The sequence below is a fragment of the Larus michahellis genome, chromosome 3 (genome assembly GCF_964199755.1).
Source record: "Larus michahellis chromosome 3, bLarMic1.1, whole genome shotgun sequence".
Taxonomy (NCBI): domain Eukaryota; kingdom Metazoa; phylum Chordata; class Aves; order Charadriiformes; family Laridae; genus Larus; species Larus michahellis.
The window spans coordinates 71,645,172-71,663,543 of NC_133898.1; the positions used below are offsets into that span (position 1 = coordinate 71,645,172).

At 38.3% G+C, this 18,372-nt stretch overlaps 1 protein-coding gene across 10 annotated transcripts in view; it reads right to left on the reverse strand.

The window, feature by feature from the left end:
* The window catches only part of LAMA2 (laminin subunit alpha 2), a 376,159-nt gene that overhangs the window by 14,737 nt on the left and 343,050 nt on the right, over positions 1 to 18,372 (reverse strand). For 6 of the 10 annotated variants that reach the window (XM_074580762.1, XM_074580760.1, XM_074580757.1 and 3 more), the window contains 8 exons: positions 17,685 to 17,829; positions 15,304 to 15,442; positions 13,601 to 13,612; positions 11,023 to 11,143; positions 8,536 to 8,754; positions 6,994 to 7,142; positions 3,067 to 3,243; positions 1,837 to 2,050 (listed from right to left, as the gene is read on the reverse strand). In XM_074580762.1, coding sequence (XP_074436863.1) covers positions 1,837 to 2,050; positions 3,067 to 3,243; positions 6,994 to 7,142; positions 8,536 to 8,754; positions 11,023 to 11,143; positions 13,601 to 13,612; positions 15,304 to 15,442; positions 17,685 to 17,829 — 1,176 coding nt within the window. The remainder of the gene's footprint in view (positions 1 to 1,836; positions 2,051 to 3,066; positions 3,244 to 6,993; positions 7,143 to 8,535; positions 8,755 to 11,022; positions 11,144 to 13,600; positions 13,613 to 15,303; positions 15,443 to 17,684; positions 17,830 to 18,372) is intronic. The other 4 variants (XM_074580763.1, XM_074580758.1, XM_074580756.1 and 1 more) reach the window with 1 other exon arrangement.

The window sequence follows — 18,372 nt, forward strand, 5'->3', positions numbered from 1 at the left end:
AGCAGACTGGTGACCAGTATATTTCCCAACTGTCCTACTTCTAGATCTTGTCTTGCCTTTAGTAGAGGGTAGGGTTTTTTTTCATTTGGGATTAAACTCCCCCTCTCCCTTTACATGCAGATGGATAATAGAGATAAAAAAGGTCCTAAAAGGACTTAAATAGAACAGGTACCTTATTTAAGCCTCCTATGTGGAAATAATTTTTTTCTGATGTGTATTTTCCGTATGCCGTCCTTCTACACTGAGCTTTTGTGTAATTAACTGTCATGTGAGTGCTATCTCATTATTAAGCTGTAGTTACTTAATTTGTTGCAACATTCCCCAGAAAAATACTTTGGAGAACTTACTTAGATGAACGTAAAAGCTACCCAAAAGCTTGCTTTATTTAAAACACTTCCATGTCTTCAGAATACCAAAACGGTTTCATTTTTTCCAAGAGAGAAAGTGGAGTAACAGTGTTTTATTTAGATTTTTATTTTGAACTCCTGTTTCAAGTTATCATGGCTCTATATCTGAGATATACAAAACTCACCTAGTTACGATGGGACTAGTTTCTGGTATTAATGAGTAGATCTATTCCTCTGAATTTTGCTATTTAAAAGTTAGTACTTAGAGTCTTCAAAAGTGTGCACTTGTTCTCTCATGCACTTCTGTGTTGTTTTTTTTATTTTGTTTATAATGCTTGATCCAGGGATAATATAACTGCACTCTCTCACAGCAGTGAGCATTAAGCTGCATAACCCTTTTTCCTTAGTTGTTGCCTGGTTCCTTATCTTTCTATGGTGGTCTTACTATACTGTAAATTTGCTTACTTTTAACTCCAAGCAGAAAGATGCATCGGAGCCCTTGTGTTACAACTACTCCACCTTGTGGGAATGAATCAAAAATGCTGCCCTAGAGCATTAAAAGGCCGATCCATATAACTCTGGGGCTTGGAGTAGGGTAATAATTAAGATGGAGCTTGCCTATCTTGAACCCCAGGCTCCCATTTCCAGGTACACATTTCCACACACACTGTTTGGAAACCTCGCTCATATTGAACTATATCCTGCATAAACCTGTGGGTTGTATGCAGGTGTAACAAAATGCAAAGGAGTCGTCCCTTCCCCCCCCCACCCCCCGAATATCTTCCAGTGGATGTATTATTCAGTTTAATATTCAGATATCTGAACATATCTTTTCTGGACAGTAAACTGTTGTATCAACTGGTAAACCTGTTACACTTGTGACAGAAGAAGTTCCTTCTTAAATTTCGTTGTACAAGACTGCTTGCCGCTATCTAGCTATTTAAGATTTCTGGCAACAACAGTTGAGCTCAATTTAGCAGCGTCTGGGGTTTCAGTTCTGAAGTTCGTAAGTCTCCTGACTGAAGTTATAAAATAGCAGTGGAGGAATTGCCCTATCAAACAGACATCTGGTCTACCTGTTTCTTCACCCTGTCACTGACACGGCTGTTATGTGCTTCAGAGAACAGCACAAGAAATATCATAATGACATGGACTTCCCATAGGAAAATTTCCCTTCCAATCGCGATCAGACATTGCTTGGCTTACATTCTGAAGTGCAAGAGGTTAGGGCTAAGCATGCAAACCAAAGGGAATTCTATTTCCTATGTTGTTCTTTAAATTACCGTTGTGATAATCCAAGCAAATGATGTCAACCAGTTTTCCATTATCCACAGGTTTTACTGACCTGCAACAAGGTGTTCCCTTTACAATATTATGCTGAACTGTTACTATTTTTGTGGCAAATGACTTCATTATTCTTGATGGCTAGCTTTTCAATTTTGCCTTGGAACTTTTCAAACTTTACCTGAGCGAACTGATCTACACTTACAAGTGCTGAAGATAGAGATGGTGCAGGAGGAGGGGAAGCAGGAGTCGTCCTTGGTCTTTCTTTCTCCCCATTAGTGTCTGATTCAGGTTGGATCAGAACTGTTGTGTGGATTGGTTTATATTCATCCTCAGGTGGCCTAACCTCCGGTTCTAGAGAGGGACATTGGCCAATATCCGCATTTTCAAAGGACACGCGTTGAGCGAAGTCCATGGGGCTGAGAAAACACAAAGAAATTGATGTAATTAGGTTTTTTCTGCCTTTTTATCACCCATTTAAAAAGAACAGCTATACGCTGCAGTGTAATTCCACTTCACGGGACACAAGAGCCAGGATTCATCCCACCTTTTTAGGTACAAAGTGGGACCCTTAAATTAGATGTGATAGTCACCATTGGCTTTCCTACCACAGTCAGTGCAGACAGATAGGCATCCTCTTTGTCAAGCTTTACCAACTTAGGTAGGCTGAATCACATTGTGGAGAAGCCCTTCTCTCTGAGGGGGTTGGAACTAGATGATCTTTTAAGGTTTCTTCCAAGCTAAACCATTCTGTGATTCTATGTGGCCCAGAGAAGCTGTGGATGCCCCATCCCTGGAAGTGTTCAAGACCAGGCTGGATGGGGCTTTGAGCAGCCTGGTATAGTGGAAGGTGTCCCTGGCCATGGCAGGGGGGTTCAAGCTAAATGATCTTTAAGGTCCCTTCTGACTGAAACCATTCTATGATTTATGATGTACACTGAATGTGGGGTGATGAGATCCTAATTGAGATACTTCAGTTATGTGAAAGAAAGATTTAGATGGGAACTTTCTATAGAGGTTTTACTTTATTCACCATTCCCTTTCTTTTTACTTAAACATTCCTTCCAGATCACTGCAGCATGCATTTTCCACAAAGCAAATTAATTCCCATGGTGGTTCTCAGAATTTATATAATCTTGGAGATCAACCTTAATTAAAATAAATTGTTACAGTACACCATAAATGCCTATCACTGAGGCAAGTCTTATTGCAGTGTTACTGTTGAGTTGCTCTGATTTTATGGATAAATAGACAGGTGTTTGTAAAACAGAGCATATACTGCAGACAAAAAAAGGAAGGGCATATTAAGAAAACAGACCGTATTCTAGGACTTACTGTTAGTATGCTTCCTTGCAACAATGAGTTTTCTTTTGGCAGCCAAAGTAGTTAACCAGACCTCATTAACTGGACATGTGTTGGCATCAGTGAGACTTACGTGGCATTAATGACAAGATTCCATATACAGCCCTCAAATGGTGGTATGTTTCTGAGAGGTGCAGTCTGAAACTGAGAAGAAGTACCCCCCACGAAGAGTTTCTTAACAGAGATGGGCTGGTCCGTTGGCAATCTCTGAGTCTGGACTTTGTCCTCATCTACTTGAACAGTGAACATCCTGTGAAAAAGATGTGAAAGCAAAGAAATATATATTTTATTCTGGTTATTGCTCGTATTGAAATCACCACTTCGCAGGCCCCGTTTACTCTCACACCAGCTATAACACTGAGCAACCCAAATGATGTTAATTAGCAGCTCACATTAAATGCATATTAACCACTAGAAGTTTTTCAGATACTGCTGTGCTTCCTTGGTATTTCTTTGACAGAGCTTGGCAAAGCCATGCTGCACAGAGACGATAATATCAGTCACTGGTCGAATAAGAAGTGGTTCGTAGTGTGGCAACACTGACCTGGTAAGGGCCCACCTGCTGTACTGGGACGGTAGGTACAATCATCTAGTGCTCAGCGGGGTGGAAACAGCATGAGGTCATGTTTTGTTTGGGCTCCCTGTTTCCTGGGTTATACAAGTTACTACCTTCTTGCTGGGGGACAAACGCTGCTACAGACTGCTCTGATCACAGAATCAACCACAGATACATACCATATACTTTTTAAAAGATCTTGTTGGCTTTTTTTTTTTTTTTTTCAGGAGATGGCAGAGTAGGAGAACTACTGATTGCTCACCATGTACTGATACAAGTGCTACAATTCTCTCTCATGGATAATGCATATGCTACAAGTCAAAGACAAAGAAGCCCTGTGGAAGATAGTGTTAAGGTTGTAGGGAGGAAGGTAGATGCCTCTGGAACACAGCACCACTGCCTGATCAAGCCAAGCCAGGAAATGGAAAAAAGAGCAAAGAGGAAAGGGGTAAATACAGCAAAAGGCATTATTCTGGTAAAAGAAAGAATCCAAACGTGAGAGAAAAGCTGAATGCTCTTGCCTGTCAAAGCTACAGAAATACAAACATTGCAGGTTTGTACCGCATTTACAAGGAAACATGGTAAAGGGGACAGAAAGTGTAAAACTGGTTTGCCAAGCCATATATTGTGTATACTGAGAAGGCTGCGTTAATGTCAGGGCTGTGGAATTGAGAGACAGTGGATTATTTTCATGGGTAACATACATAATAAGGTATAGCAACAAGAGTCAAAAATCTAACTGCTGTCTTTGGGACAATTTACCATTGATGAAACATAGAAAATCTCCAGCTTCTGAACAAATCCAGCACAAGGTGAGCTGAGTTGTAGGGGATGGATAAGAACTTCAGTATCTCTGAAGGTGAATACAGAATGCTAGTTGGCATAATTTCTTTATGTTGTTAGACTATATTTAATAGAATTTAGCCAGGAGAGAATCAGGACCACAAAAAAAAAAAAAAGCTATATGTGTGTCTGGTAAACTCTGATATGATTTATGAAGTGCAGTTTTTATTTCAGATGTGTTACAGTCATGCAAAACTAAACACCAGGACCTAACTATTGAAGCATCTTTGACTACAATTAGTTATGTAAACCCAAGTTTGGTATCTGTAATTAGCTTCATTTTTTCAGACTTACTGGGCATCCTTAAAACATATCAGATATAATCAAGTTTCTGGCAAATAACCTCACTTTTTTCAACTTTATTATATTGAAACTCCAATTTCAATTGGAGTTGGCAAAATTACATTGAACTCCAATATTCTTCCTTAACAATAATCACAAATGTTAGCAAATGAATATTGAAAACGTTTCTTGAAAAGGGACTGGTTTTCATCTGTAAAACACTTGGCTTTGTTATTTACACAAGTCCTAGACAGAACTGAATAGTGACTTAAGCACCTGAATTAGATAACTGTTGTACTACATGCAAATTGCCCAGATTCCTTCTAGTTTTCGATGGATTTGGTCTAGAAAGATGTAGAATAAGAAAGTGATTCATTTTTCAAAGGGCTGGAGGAAACAGGTATTAAAAGATTTTTTTTTGGTACAATCTCTAGAATTTCCCCCAGACCCTTCAGCAGTGGAAAAAGAAGGAGAGATTTCTCTGGGGGTAGTTCAGAGCAACAGACTAATTTAGGTCCTGTGAAGTGTCCCAGGGAGGACACTACTCTCCACTGCCTCCAGGCTAAGTGTAGGGAAATCAGACTGGCAAGACTTGAGTTACCCTTTGTGCATCTGCATGGTAGTCATGGCTACTGATTGCCAATATTTTCATCAGCATGCAATATTTCATCTCATCTTTAGCCATTACCATAGTAAACATTTTGGCTCCAAGCAGAACCAGACAATGATGTGCATTAGTCTTCAACAGTATCCTATAATTACCTTGGAAGAGAAAGCAAATACTTCATAATTATATGGACAATTATCTCTCTGAAGAGTTTTTAAACAACGTTCCTCATATTTAATCAAATAAAGCTTGAGTTTGTCATGAGCAGAGGAGGGGCTAATCTTAATTTATATCTTTTCACATCCATTTCAGGTTACAGAAACTGCAGAGTTCAGACAATTTGTTTTGTAACAGAGCTACTTTGACAACAGAGGTTTCATCTGAACAAGCATCATCACTGGATGGCATTATACAGCAATTGTGTCTTAATGTACTCTCACAGGTCAAGCTACTGTACTTGCTATAGCACTGCATAAAAGAACTTTGTTGTTTCGAGCTTCTTATTATCATCTGCATATTTGTGTTCTGTCATAGTGACACAAAATGTTTTGCAAAATGCAGTCATCCATTTCCAAAATAACATTTTTTCTCCCAAAGAATATGCAGTTTTACCTCCAACTGGGGAGGTAAAACATTGAAGCTGGGAAGAGACATTGTCTGAAGGCATTATTTACAAGATTTTTTTTTTTAAGGATAGAATAGAAATTCAGTCAGAAAATGATACTGACAAAGGACAATGCAAACAAAGCAGATTATAAAGAGGACAGAAGGACACCTCGGGACTAAATAGACAGCAACTGTTGCTCAAGAAAGCTGCAGTGTTGTTGGGGTAAGAGGGTGAAGCCTAGGGTTCAGCATGCTTGGATAAGCGCATTTTGTAACACGCTAGATGTCACACCTTCCTCTTTTTTTTTTTTTAAAACAAAAGAGAACAACATTGTGCATAGTGCACTAATCCACTGAATGTCTGTACAGTATGTACATATTTGTATGTCCAAATGTCCACAACCAACCCTGCTTGGAACAAAGGCTTTCCAGGCCATAAATAATACTGACTGCCTGAGTCCTACACAGTACAGCAATGCTGTTTCTTGTCACTTTCTCAATGGTGAAGTGTAATTAGTATTTTTTACAATGTCTAAGAAAGGGCAAAAGAATTTAAGTGAAATTCTGTTTAAAACAACATGGTCTGAGAAGGTCTGCAATGGCTTTCCAGCAATAAGAATGACTGCCATTTATCTGGGACTGTGTGTTTGCACTGTTTTACCATATTTAGCTGGGTACTGCCATAACCCCAGGTATATACACCAGCACAAAAAGGCTACTGTCTGCTGTGCTGTTGCTGTTTTATATACTTTGAAAATGGTCTTTTTTCTGCATGTCTTGAAAAGGCAATTTACTGCACCAGAGCAGTATTTCTCCTCCACAGATTTGATTAATAAAATATATTTGCCAAGTACCAGAAGGTTAAAGATACTAATTCAGACAAATGCGGGTCTCTGGAGAAAGAGGCTGATAGCCTAGGAAAACATGTAAACACAGCTCTGCAGAATAATAAGCGCTGTCAGAAACTAAGTTCTAAAAATTTTTGGATGAGGATGGAATGACACTAAATGCCTCGTCAGAAGCATTTACATGGATTGATACAGGCATTGGCATATTGGCCCTGTTGAATTAGCTGTGTGGTCTGTAGCACTTCTAGTATTTCTTACCCTTTAGCTCTCTCTATCCGGATGGAGTGTGCTCTGCCGTCGTGAAACTCGCCAGCTTCTGGTTTGATGGTGATTCTGTGGGGATCCCGTACCCCAGTGGAGATATGCACTTCTAGTCGACCTCTGTTCAGGAACACTGCATAGTAGGCCTGCAATGTATACGTTAGTATTAGAAGGCAAGTCACAGTTGGAAAGAAATTATTTCACTCAGTTTTGCATTAGCGTGTATGTTTTATTTTCTTACACTGGCTTTTAATTTGCTCACCATAGCCAAGATACCATAGTTTCAGTTCTGCTGCTGCTGCTGTATTCAGACTCTCTTGCATTCTTATAATGAGAAATAGGTAAAACAAGGGCATGCTGGAAAGCCTCATCAAAAGATTTGACTCTCTGCATACCTGTCTGCAGGGAAGGATAGAGACTTCTAACCTACAATTCTTCTGATTTTTGCTGTTACAAGGCCTTGTCTTAAACCCATCAAGCTCCAAAGAGCATTGATCTCCATGTGAGTTCTGCGTTTGGAGGGCTGGCAAATCACACTAGTAGTTACTCTAGCAACCAATATCATGTAGCGGATTTCAGGATCTAACCTCCAGTTACTATAGCAATGAGTGTTGTGCTCACTTCTGTGACCTGATGAGCTGGGTGATGATAAAGGAGCCTCTGCCCTGAAGTTAATGTCATGAGGGTGAGCCATTATAATGTGTTGTCCCTGGAGTGTGTTCCTCCAGGTCACTGAGAGCTCTCTTCCAAAACAGGCAAGAGGGATGAAATATCATTTCCCAGAAGTCCCGAACAAAGAAAGCACCAAAATATTTTCTTTATCTCTGTTGTAGTATGTCTGTCGGTGAGTTTTTTAATTAATCAAGATTTGAATAATTTCTAACCGCAATCACACTTTTACCAGTTAGTCACTTGGACTCTGAAAGTAATTCCTCTGAACAGACTGACTCTGTCATCTTCAGAAATGATTTATACTGCAGGTTTGTATTTTATGGGAGAGGAGGAAAGACTGGAGCACTCTTAAGTCTTATATCCCACAGCAGTGACCTCAAACAGGAGGCTTATCTTGCACTGCTTTTAGCAGATATTTTTTTTTTGTCTCAGGGGAAACGGAATGATCCTCATTTATGTCTATATGAACAGGAGCGAGAGACGTTTCCGAGCATTAATAGTGTATAGGAAGTCCTCAGAATGAGTGAAGAAGAGTATTCTCTAACATTTAGGTTTGATTAAAAAAACAACATGGAAGCATCTACATGATAGAAAAACAAATCTGGTTTTCTTTTTTTAGCAACAAGTTATGGATGTCCTCTTGTAAATCTTTAAGAGAAAACAGTTACTCCAATGCAAAAAAACCCCAACAATTCTGAGCCTCTATCAGATTCTCCATCAGATAAAGGATAACATTAGAAATATTTTATTCCCAAGCACTGAATTTTAATTTAAGTATAAACACCTGACAGTGTCTTGAAACAAACCAAGAGGAAGGTGTTCAGTGAAATTGTGTGTTTTTCTTATCTTTTGCTAGGTTCCTTGTACCTGTCCCGTCTGTCTGCGCTTTCTCCTCAGAGGGGCAGCTTTCCTTCCAGTAAACCTGCGCTTTCTCCTGGGAGGGACAACCGTGCCACTTGTGCCAAACAAGATGATCCCAGACTCATTCTTGGTGCTGAAGGAGAGGTTGATTTCTGTGCCCACGTCAAAGGAAACAGGCTGCAGTTCCACAAAACCTGGCTTGGGGAAGCTAACTGTATAAATGTTCTGTAGGAAGAAGAGGACAGGAAAGTGCATTACTAGGATTAAAAGCAACAGTATGAACATGCAGAAAGATTTCTTAACTAAAATAATAAACTATGTAAATATAACTAGTGTAAAGAGATGGAAAGTAATAATAAACACTAAGCAATTTACTTCTCTGAATGTTGTGCAAACACTAATTTACCTGTTTACATCTGGCGCTTTTACAGTATTTCTGGAATCCTGTCTCACAGGAAGGCAAAATTCCAGAATTATTTCGCCATATCCTCTTGGATTAAAAATAACTGCTCACAGATATTTTTGATTGAGTTAATACAGTAGGATTTTGCTTTTAATCAATATGGTAAATAACAACCGCCAACAGGAACATAAACTAGATTCTATAATTTGTCAAATGTGCTCAGAAAACACTTTCCATTAATCAGTCATTATTGCTTCACCATTATTGCTTCACTAAGCACCACTGCTTTCGTGATGACTCAGGCTCATAAATGAAGCACTTGTTGCAGGTGGCCCTACTGTTTGGACATTGGTACGTACCCATTAACACAATTTAAAGAGTAGAATATGTCATCAAATAATAAAACAGTGCATACTCCTGAAGATTTTCTGTAATCACTGCCAATTCTAGTACTCTTCCAGTGGGGGAAGAGCAGTCTATAGAAACAGTGAGTTCTCCTAAAATAACTCACCACTTTTTAGTACAGTAGAACTGATCTGAGATACAGAGATAATAGATTATGCCAGAACGAATAATTGCTGATGATGTTCACCTTTCTCTGAAATCTGAGGGCATTTAAATAATTGAACATATATCAAGTCTTTACCTTTTGCTTTTAATTATCATTTTAATTATCGTACATATCCTGTTTTGTACAATTAGGGTATTTTATTTAATTCCTCAGTAAAATGATTAATCCAATTAGATTTCCAATACTGAAAGTGAGGTTTCAGTATTGGAATAATGTGAAAAACTAAGTTTTTTCTAAGAATCATAGCAACAGAAGAAAATCAACACAACTATCCTTTCCTATTCAGGAAAGAATCTACAATAGGAACTTCTGTAGGAATTTTTTGCTGAACTCCATTTGTAAGATTCAAAAGCATCTGAACAATCTGGTTGTTTACAGTTTAGCTTTGGCACAAACCTGAAAACTTAAAAATGGCCATCTCATGACAGATCCACCTAGTCTAATATCCTGTCTGAGAGTCCCATTGATGTCCGATTTTTGCTCTGATGAAGGCCAGAGATAGAAGTGATAAACACAGCAAAGGAAGGTACTCATCTTTATTTTGGCCTGGACAGGTTCCAGTCACTGTTCAAAGGAAATCTTCAATGTTTTGGAGAAAAATATTTGGAGAGCATTTGTTTAACAACAACTCATTTGGATTTGCTGTAGTGGTATCTGATATGGAACTCTAGATTATACATCTGCTTGCAAAACTAGCACACATTTCCAGGGAAGAAATATAAACTATTTATTGGGAGACAAATGCCACTGGAAATATTTTTTTATATAATACTCTACTTTTCCATGGAAAATTACTATATTCTCTCTCAAACTTAGGATCAGATTCCTTGAATTGTATATGCATTGAAAACCTGTTAATTAGAAGCAGCAATAATTGTAAGTAAACTGACTTGAATTATAAGTGAAGTCAAAACAATGACACCAATTTTGCACATTCTTAGTGATTAGTAAGAAATGCGCCTTCCAGCTCAGTGGTAGCTCATAACAGTAAGTACTCTACAGTTCCTATCCTAAAGGTGACTTTATTTCAGTTACCCCCAAATATACTGTGAATTTCAAAGTACCTCAGGTTTTCTGTAGTGAATGATTTTATAATAACATTTTTTCAAAAGAAAATAATTTAAATCCCTGGATTTTATGCCCATCAAAATTTTTTAAGGTTTTTGCAATATTGTCTGTGCCTAATTCTATCCTCATTACTGTCAATAATTCCCATTTTAGTCAGTGGAATCAGAACTGGACCACTGCTAAGCATTTCAGAAAATCCTACCCTTTAGGCATAGGGATATCACAACTGTCCAGGGATACTGTCCAAGAAGTTAGGATCTGGAAAACTGGTCTATTTGGTGATCACACTCATTCATCTTTCTTTCTTTTAAATATAACTGTTCTGATTTTCAGGTTAGAGCCCTATGTGCATCTGACTATGTCTTATGCAATTAATATGTTATGCCATAAAATCAGAAACCAGAAAACATTTATACCCATTAAGACCAAAATACATGGAAGTCAGACTAACCTCTAGTGTGCATCCTTTGGTTAGACCAACAAAATCAGGACTACTCAATATATTATACGGTGTCCTTGAAATTTCAATCTCTTTGAGGCAACCTGTGTATTTCTTTATGTTCACTTCAGGCCTAAAAAAAATTTAGAAGTACAGTGTATTTTCAAAAATAAGAGTTTAGGGAGAACACAGTCAGCCATACACACACACATGGACTTTCAGTTTCAGATGCACAGATGCTTGATTATCTTTTTTTAAATATACACATACACTCAAATGAATACATCGTCTTCTACCACCTATGAGCACATATTGCACTCTGCCTTCCATCGCTCAAAGGTGTAACAGTAGATTCATCTAATCTTCAATTGACAACAGTCCTCTTCTCCATGTTTTCTTTTTTTTTTAGTGGTTTTAGTTTTGTTTCGGTTTGGTTTTTTGGTTTTGTTTTTTTTTTGTTTGCTTGTTTGTTTGTTTTGTTTGTTTGTTTTTGTAAAGGACTGCTGTCACCTTTGGTGTTTAAATGCAGTGAGCTGTGAAATAAGTAAGTAGTTGCTCCTTAGGCAAAGCAGAAAGATGCAAGCTAGGAAATCATAACAATAAGGAGAGACCTTAACTGGAAGACAGATGTTTCAGTCATCTTTTTGCAACGAAAGAGGAACTCCAGCAGCATACAAACATTTTTTATAAAGTCTTTGCCAAAGACTGAAAAAAATTTTCATTTGATTTTTTTCTTTTTATGCTTTAAGAATTCTTTATGTTCAGGCGGACTGACATTTGTTTTCTGTGTATTTTACATTCCCAGTATGTTCCTATGAAAACTGCTGCATATTTCTTGTGACACAGCAATACATTTGACTTTCTCAGGCGGTTAAAGAAAAAAACATACACTTGGGTTTGCTACAGAATATTGTAATAGAATTGCAAAGTTCCATGGTTTGGCTCATCAGCTGTTTGCCAGAAGAAATGAGAAAACCCCTGAAAGTAACACCAAAGCAAGCATCCTTGAATGCAAAAATATGATTTCCCAGGTCTGGGAACACCAGAGTGAGACCACAACTGCTGGCAACACATGAACCAGGCTTGCAAGAAGAAAAGCCTTATAAAGTCACTTCAGAAAAAAAAGTTGCCGTTCATGTCATGATGAGTAAATCCACCCAGCAAAAAGCACTAGGTGAATCCACTCACAATATTACCCGTGAGTGGCTGGTAGAATATCTGAACAATATGAACAGCTCAAAGAAAGAAAAATGATTTTGGAAAATAAATAAGGTGTTAAAACTGTGGAGAGAAAAAAAACCCTAAACACTTCAGATCCCTGGAAGGAAAGAAAAGTTTTTAAAGAATATTAATTACAAAATAAAACCATTTTGCACAGGTACTGTTCAGCTGCATAATTTGCTACTGAAAGCCATTCTTTGCATTATAGCCATCCTAGCAAGCGCGGTGTATTCTCTGGCAAATTTACATCCCTGAAAGTAAGCACCTGGTTTACTAAAATAATCCATATTCTGCTTTATTTAGAGTCATGTAGCTATGGTCAACTTTCATTTTTGATTTTTTATTTCCTAGCTCTTCCCCAGTTCTTTCATAGCCTCATCTTCCCAGCAGCAGAAGAGTTTTGCCATGATCATTGTCAGCAGCGCCCACAATCTTCTGTCTTTGCTATCCAGAAACCATTCATTTTCCTACATCCTTCCTGCCCTGTCCGGTTACAGACTGCCCTCATGCAACAGGCAGTCACTGTTATCTTATAATTCTCAACCCGTATGAACTCTACATCCTTGCAAACATTTAACACCTGCTTGATGTTTTCCTAAGACTTCCTTTTTTCCCTTGTCCCCTTCCAAAGCATACAGAACAAGGTCCAAGTTCATTCAGCTCTTGCATAAATTCTTGGCCTGTTTTTTTTTGCCGAACTAGGATCAGTTTCAAGGGAACACAAGACAAGACTTCTGGAGATTGGAAGGAAATAATCTTTCTCAGGATGGGGGTGAGAGGAAGCTGCATTTTCGTAATTCACGCCAGGAATTACGCTGCAAAACAGTGGAGTTCAGTTCATATCTGAGCATATCAAAGCAAAAGCCATGGACGTAAATAAACTGGAACAGTCAGAAATAGGTGACCTCTCCTATCCCCTTGTTCTTAAACTCAGGAGTGGCAAATTTCACAAAAATCTGCACCTAGCTTCCATACCCTCTCCTCAGGAACTGCCTGGGAGTGCAGTGCTCCTCGCCTGAGCTGGGACTACGTTGCTTTTACTGGTCAGACCCAAACTCGGCAATACATCTTGCCGGAGCTCTGCTTCCCAGGCATTCTGCTGCCATAAACAAACGCAGCCCAAGTAAGCAGCTGTGTGAAGAAAAGAGAAGTTGTTTGTGGAGGTGTGCGCACAGCATGGAAGATGACGGTGTTAAGCACTTGGGAGCAGCTTTGCTTGTTGCAGCAGGAGCGACTCGCTGAATTAACAGCCTTAGCGTAACAGCTGGTACAAATACTGCCCACACGCTGCTGCTGCATTGCCGCCTGTGCTTTCAAGCTGCACTTCCTAGACACATGCAAGTCATGCAAGTAATCTGATTATTTTTACCTTGCTTTCATACTGGGGTGAGAGAGAAAGACAAAAAAAAAACCCGCATCAAAATCACATTAATTGTAGCAAATGATACTTCTTAGCAAGGTTCAAATATTTCACACTGAAGCAGATACGCATCATTTACCAAGGATACATAATAGATGGTGAGATTCTACATACACTATCAGGCTATAATAATTAACAGGGTTACTCTGCAACTGCTACCTTAAAATGTAACATATCAGAGACCTTTTATAATTTGTTGCTATACTTGTCATCAGTAAAAGCAAACCACTTAAAAGAATTTGTCAGAACTAACATGACCTGATAATTACAAAGTCATGGGTACCTCATGTCTATTGTTTGCAGTAGCTCAGCTTTGCCCTAATCCTCCTTTCACTATTTTTGATTCTAATTTACCATAACATTCATCTTGCCCCAGTGACTGACGAATCATAGCTGGAGGCAAAATGGTTACCACAGGTTCAAGTAGCTGTGGTACACTGATTTTCTAAGCAACCACAAAGGATTTGCTGAAAGATAATTGCTCTAGACATTTTGTTCTGCACTGGTGTGATTTCACAATTACCTAATACACTGCTGTATTTCATGAGTGAAATAGATCTTAGTCTTTTTATTGCTGGGTGATTTGACATCAGAGGTCAGTTATTAACTTAATAAATTAACAAATACATCCATTCTTTTAGTTGCAGAACAGCCTGTAGACTCATCACAACAGTTCCTTGTGCACAAGACCACTTCAAGGCTGTCATTATGTCGTGTAGCTAAAGCTGACATAGATTAATGGGCTTGTTTCTGTGTTGCTCATCTGTTCATTGTAGCACAGAATTCTCTTGTTCTTGTCATTGCAGAACTGCTGAATATTCATTTAAACCTGAAGTAAGTTTTTTGATCTATTTAAAACCATGTAATACAGTCACTAAATTCAAGTATCTGTTATCCCATTTCTTTAGTTTATTAAAGCTTAACTTAAAGTTTATCAATAATATCATACAATATTTTAAAAATAAATGCTGGGAAATTTATTTGCATAAGAAATTTAGGATCAGGCTTCTGAAGAGAAAAGGTTTCCATATTTCATTCTACTTGGTTAAATATATCAAGAGTATTGTATCATATACTTTAATACCTGAATACAGGAAGAATTTAATCTAACGAGTCCAGGAATTTACATCTACAAATAATTTTAAATGATATCTAAACACAATATTTTTATACATATTGAAAGTATACTGACCCTGACTATGCAAAAACATGTGTACTGATTTAACAGTAATCCCATAAGGAGTAGTTTGTAGTTCAATTTTTCTACTCATGCACACGGTAAACGCTCGTGCTTAATTTTGTGGGGTATGGAGCTATTTCTGTAAGTTTGAAGTCAAATTCTATTCATCAAATAAAAAAAATACCTAAAAAGCCAGCTACATCATGGTTTTTGTATAGCGTCAGAAAGATAGACTGCACCGTTACTGCTATTTCCCTTGTATTTGTGTAATGTGAGCTGTGTGAAATACATTGAAAAACACAACATAATCAAATAAAGCATTGGTCTGCTGTGGCAATACAGGGTACATTGGGAACTCACTTCCCAATGTCACTTACTGCAAGTGAACTTGAGAAATAAATACAGAGAATAAGATTACACTGCATTTACATCCCCTTACCAAAGGTAAAGAAATTGGTTTGAGCCACATTACCTTAGATTTCTCAGGGTTGGCAATCCCCCAAAATATATTTTCTCATGCCCTTTTAAGTTGAGTCCAAAGTGGCTGCCTGCAGAAGTTGTTGCTAAGGTCTCTTCTTCGTTGGTGTCTATGTCTACAATTGATATGTTGGCTGGAAGAGATTTGAGATTAGCTTCAAAAAATTAGGCACGAACAATGATGTCTTAATGTAAGAAACCAACAGAGAAATATCTGGAGGATTAGCAGGTGAGTGGAGAGAAAAGGAGGGTTGTATTTTGCAATTAAGACGCTGCATTTCCAAATTGTCAATTAAGTGTAGGGGAAGAGACCTGCACTTTCCCCTGTTTCCATAACAACCTGAAAAGCTAGCAATCCTGTATGCTTTATTTTTATATGTTCTCTAAACCTGTTTCAATTTGGTATGTTCTTTGTGTGGATGTAATTTGGATCTAACACTTCAGGACAAATTCAAGACAGAAGAGATCATTTTACATCTAATTTGTGATTTCAGTCAAAAGGTTGTCACTTGAACAGGATTTTTTAGTGTAAAAGTTTGTTAAGCATTGCCATTTGTGCCTTAGAGATCAGTGATCAGTCACTCTAAACCATTTTCAAACCCAAAGCAGTCAGTTGCTGTCATGTCTAATCTCAATCTGGAGTCAGTGACACGCTACATACAACTATCCTATCTAAATGCTTGCTCCGTGTATATTTTGAATGTATGGATTAATATGGAATATAAAGTTCAATGAGAGTGACAAGACACAGTGAAAAATGCTGAGCAGTCCCCAAGGAAGAAAGGGATATTCTACCATAGGGATGCAAAGAAGGGGTTCGTTCTTTCTTCCTTCCATTCATCCATCCTTCCTTTTTCTTTTTTCTGATTGCTTTTAGTGTACACTTTCCCCCTACCCCTCCAACATACTGAAGGAATGAAATGAACCTTTATTTTAACTAAAAAAGTGACCAGCCTGATTTCTGGTTAAGGATGGAATAGAGTGAGTTTGGATGAAAGACGTGTCAACCTCTTAGGAGATTTTGAAGGGAGGACTGCCTAGAAGAGGTAATGTATAATCCACGGAAGGAAGGAGCAATGGGAGGAAGAGTCTTCTCTTATAGATGCTCTCCCCACAGCTGAGCCTCTTGTAGCAGCAGCTGACTAAAGAAATGCCTTAAAAGAGAGATGGAATGTGCAAAACCTGAAAGCAAACTACCATTTTCAGGAGTGAAAGAGAATCGAATGTGGGACAGACTTCCTGATGTACCTTACTGTAAACAGATTAATTTTCCTTTCATTTCTAAACCTGTATCTTTTTTATAAGCACATGATATGTCTGAATGGTATTAATAAATTATATTTTATCTTAATACTTCCTGAGTTAAGTATGAACTAAGATAACTGGCTAGCAACAAGGCATTCCTCCTCCAAAGGTGCAGCAAATCTACAAGTGAGAGCTCTGAGTTATTTTGGCCAGTGTCCCAGCTCCCAGGTCTGCTTCAGCCAAATGACAAAAGAGTGAGTCTGTGTTTGAGATGCGAAGGTCAGGCAAAGATCTGGCACTGCAGGGGCAGAGGAGGAAGAGTGTGTTCAGGGGCTTGGGGTGACCCTGAAGATTCAGAATGCAGTAAGACTTCAGGATACAAAGGCACAGAGACTGTCACAGATGCCATGAATAAAGCTAATTTGGCTCAGGTAAGGTTCTATCAGTCCTAAAGCTAGATTAAAAACAAACAAGAAAAGGGGTTTTGCCAGCATGATAGCCAACATGCTTTGTGATCTTATCAAATGCCACCGCTTCACATTTTGAACCAGTAGTACAGTACGCAGTACACAGGTTGAAGAATTTGCAGCACTTTTGAAGACGTTCCCAGTTGTTTCCATGCAGATTCAGATCATGGCACACTGGATATCGTTAGGGAATATAAAATAGTTGTTGTGTTTGTCTACTGAGATACTGTACTATCAGTACTGGAGTCATTGCTTTTTTAAGCTGTTTGGGATAAACTGTGCATGAGAGGACTGCACAGCATGAAAGCTATTGCTGTCCTAACAAAAATCACACAGGTTTGTTTTATGGTTTTGAACAACAGCAGGGAACTGATGAAAAAATGTCTTTCTTCGCCCCCTCAGAAGCATTTTAGAATGTAATTTACACAAATGTAAAGCAGAATTATGCCTGAAAATTAAGCTACCTGTTCATGAAAGGCCTGTTTAACAGTGCAATCACTCACATGCCACTCAACACACCTGTAATCTAAGCAAAAGAATTTGGTAAATCACTAGAACTTTATAATTCCAGCAATTTTGCACAACATCTTCCTCATGATTAGATGGTTAGCTGTACTGCACAGGTGACTGGGAAAGCCATGGTGTTGACACCACAGAAACTCACCTTGCTTCTGAATTCTTGACAGGGTGAAAGATTTCCATTTGCCATCATTATGATTTTGGTTGCTGATAACAGAAGCTGTACCTGAACCTAGGTCGTAGCTGACTTTTATACGCCCACCACTGAGTTCAACACTCATGAAATCCTTCTGTTAATGAAAAGGATTAGATACACAAATTATGACTCCTGTTCATTTTGGTAAGACGCATATGACATTAAATAAGCACTTTCTTTTCCTGGGTGACATTAGACAACTTTTTTCAAGCTTTTAAAAAAAATTTACTTAGGCATTTACTGCCCAGGACTGTAACGTGCAAAAGTCTGCTGCCAACAAGTTCTTTTTTCCCCTTTTATTCTCCTTTGGATTGCTAAATTAGTTGGAATTTTGCTAAGAACTTCGCTGGAGTTTTGATGGGATATCTGTACTTCTATTTTCTTAGATTGAAGACACAAATACACATTATAATTACCTGAAACTAATACTCAGCTTTGAATATATGTCTGTACTAGACATACCAGCTAGATTAAATCAGCTAGGTTTAAACCTGCAAGGTAGAAAATGAGAATAGTAAATATGGCAAATTGGGCTTCTTTTATCAGGGTTTCCAGAGAGAGCTGTACTGATGGAGCAAAAGAGAGCTATGGACTGTTATTCTCATCAACCACTGACACCAATATCTAAGCAGTAACT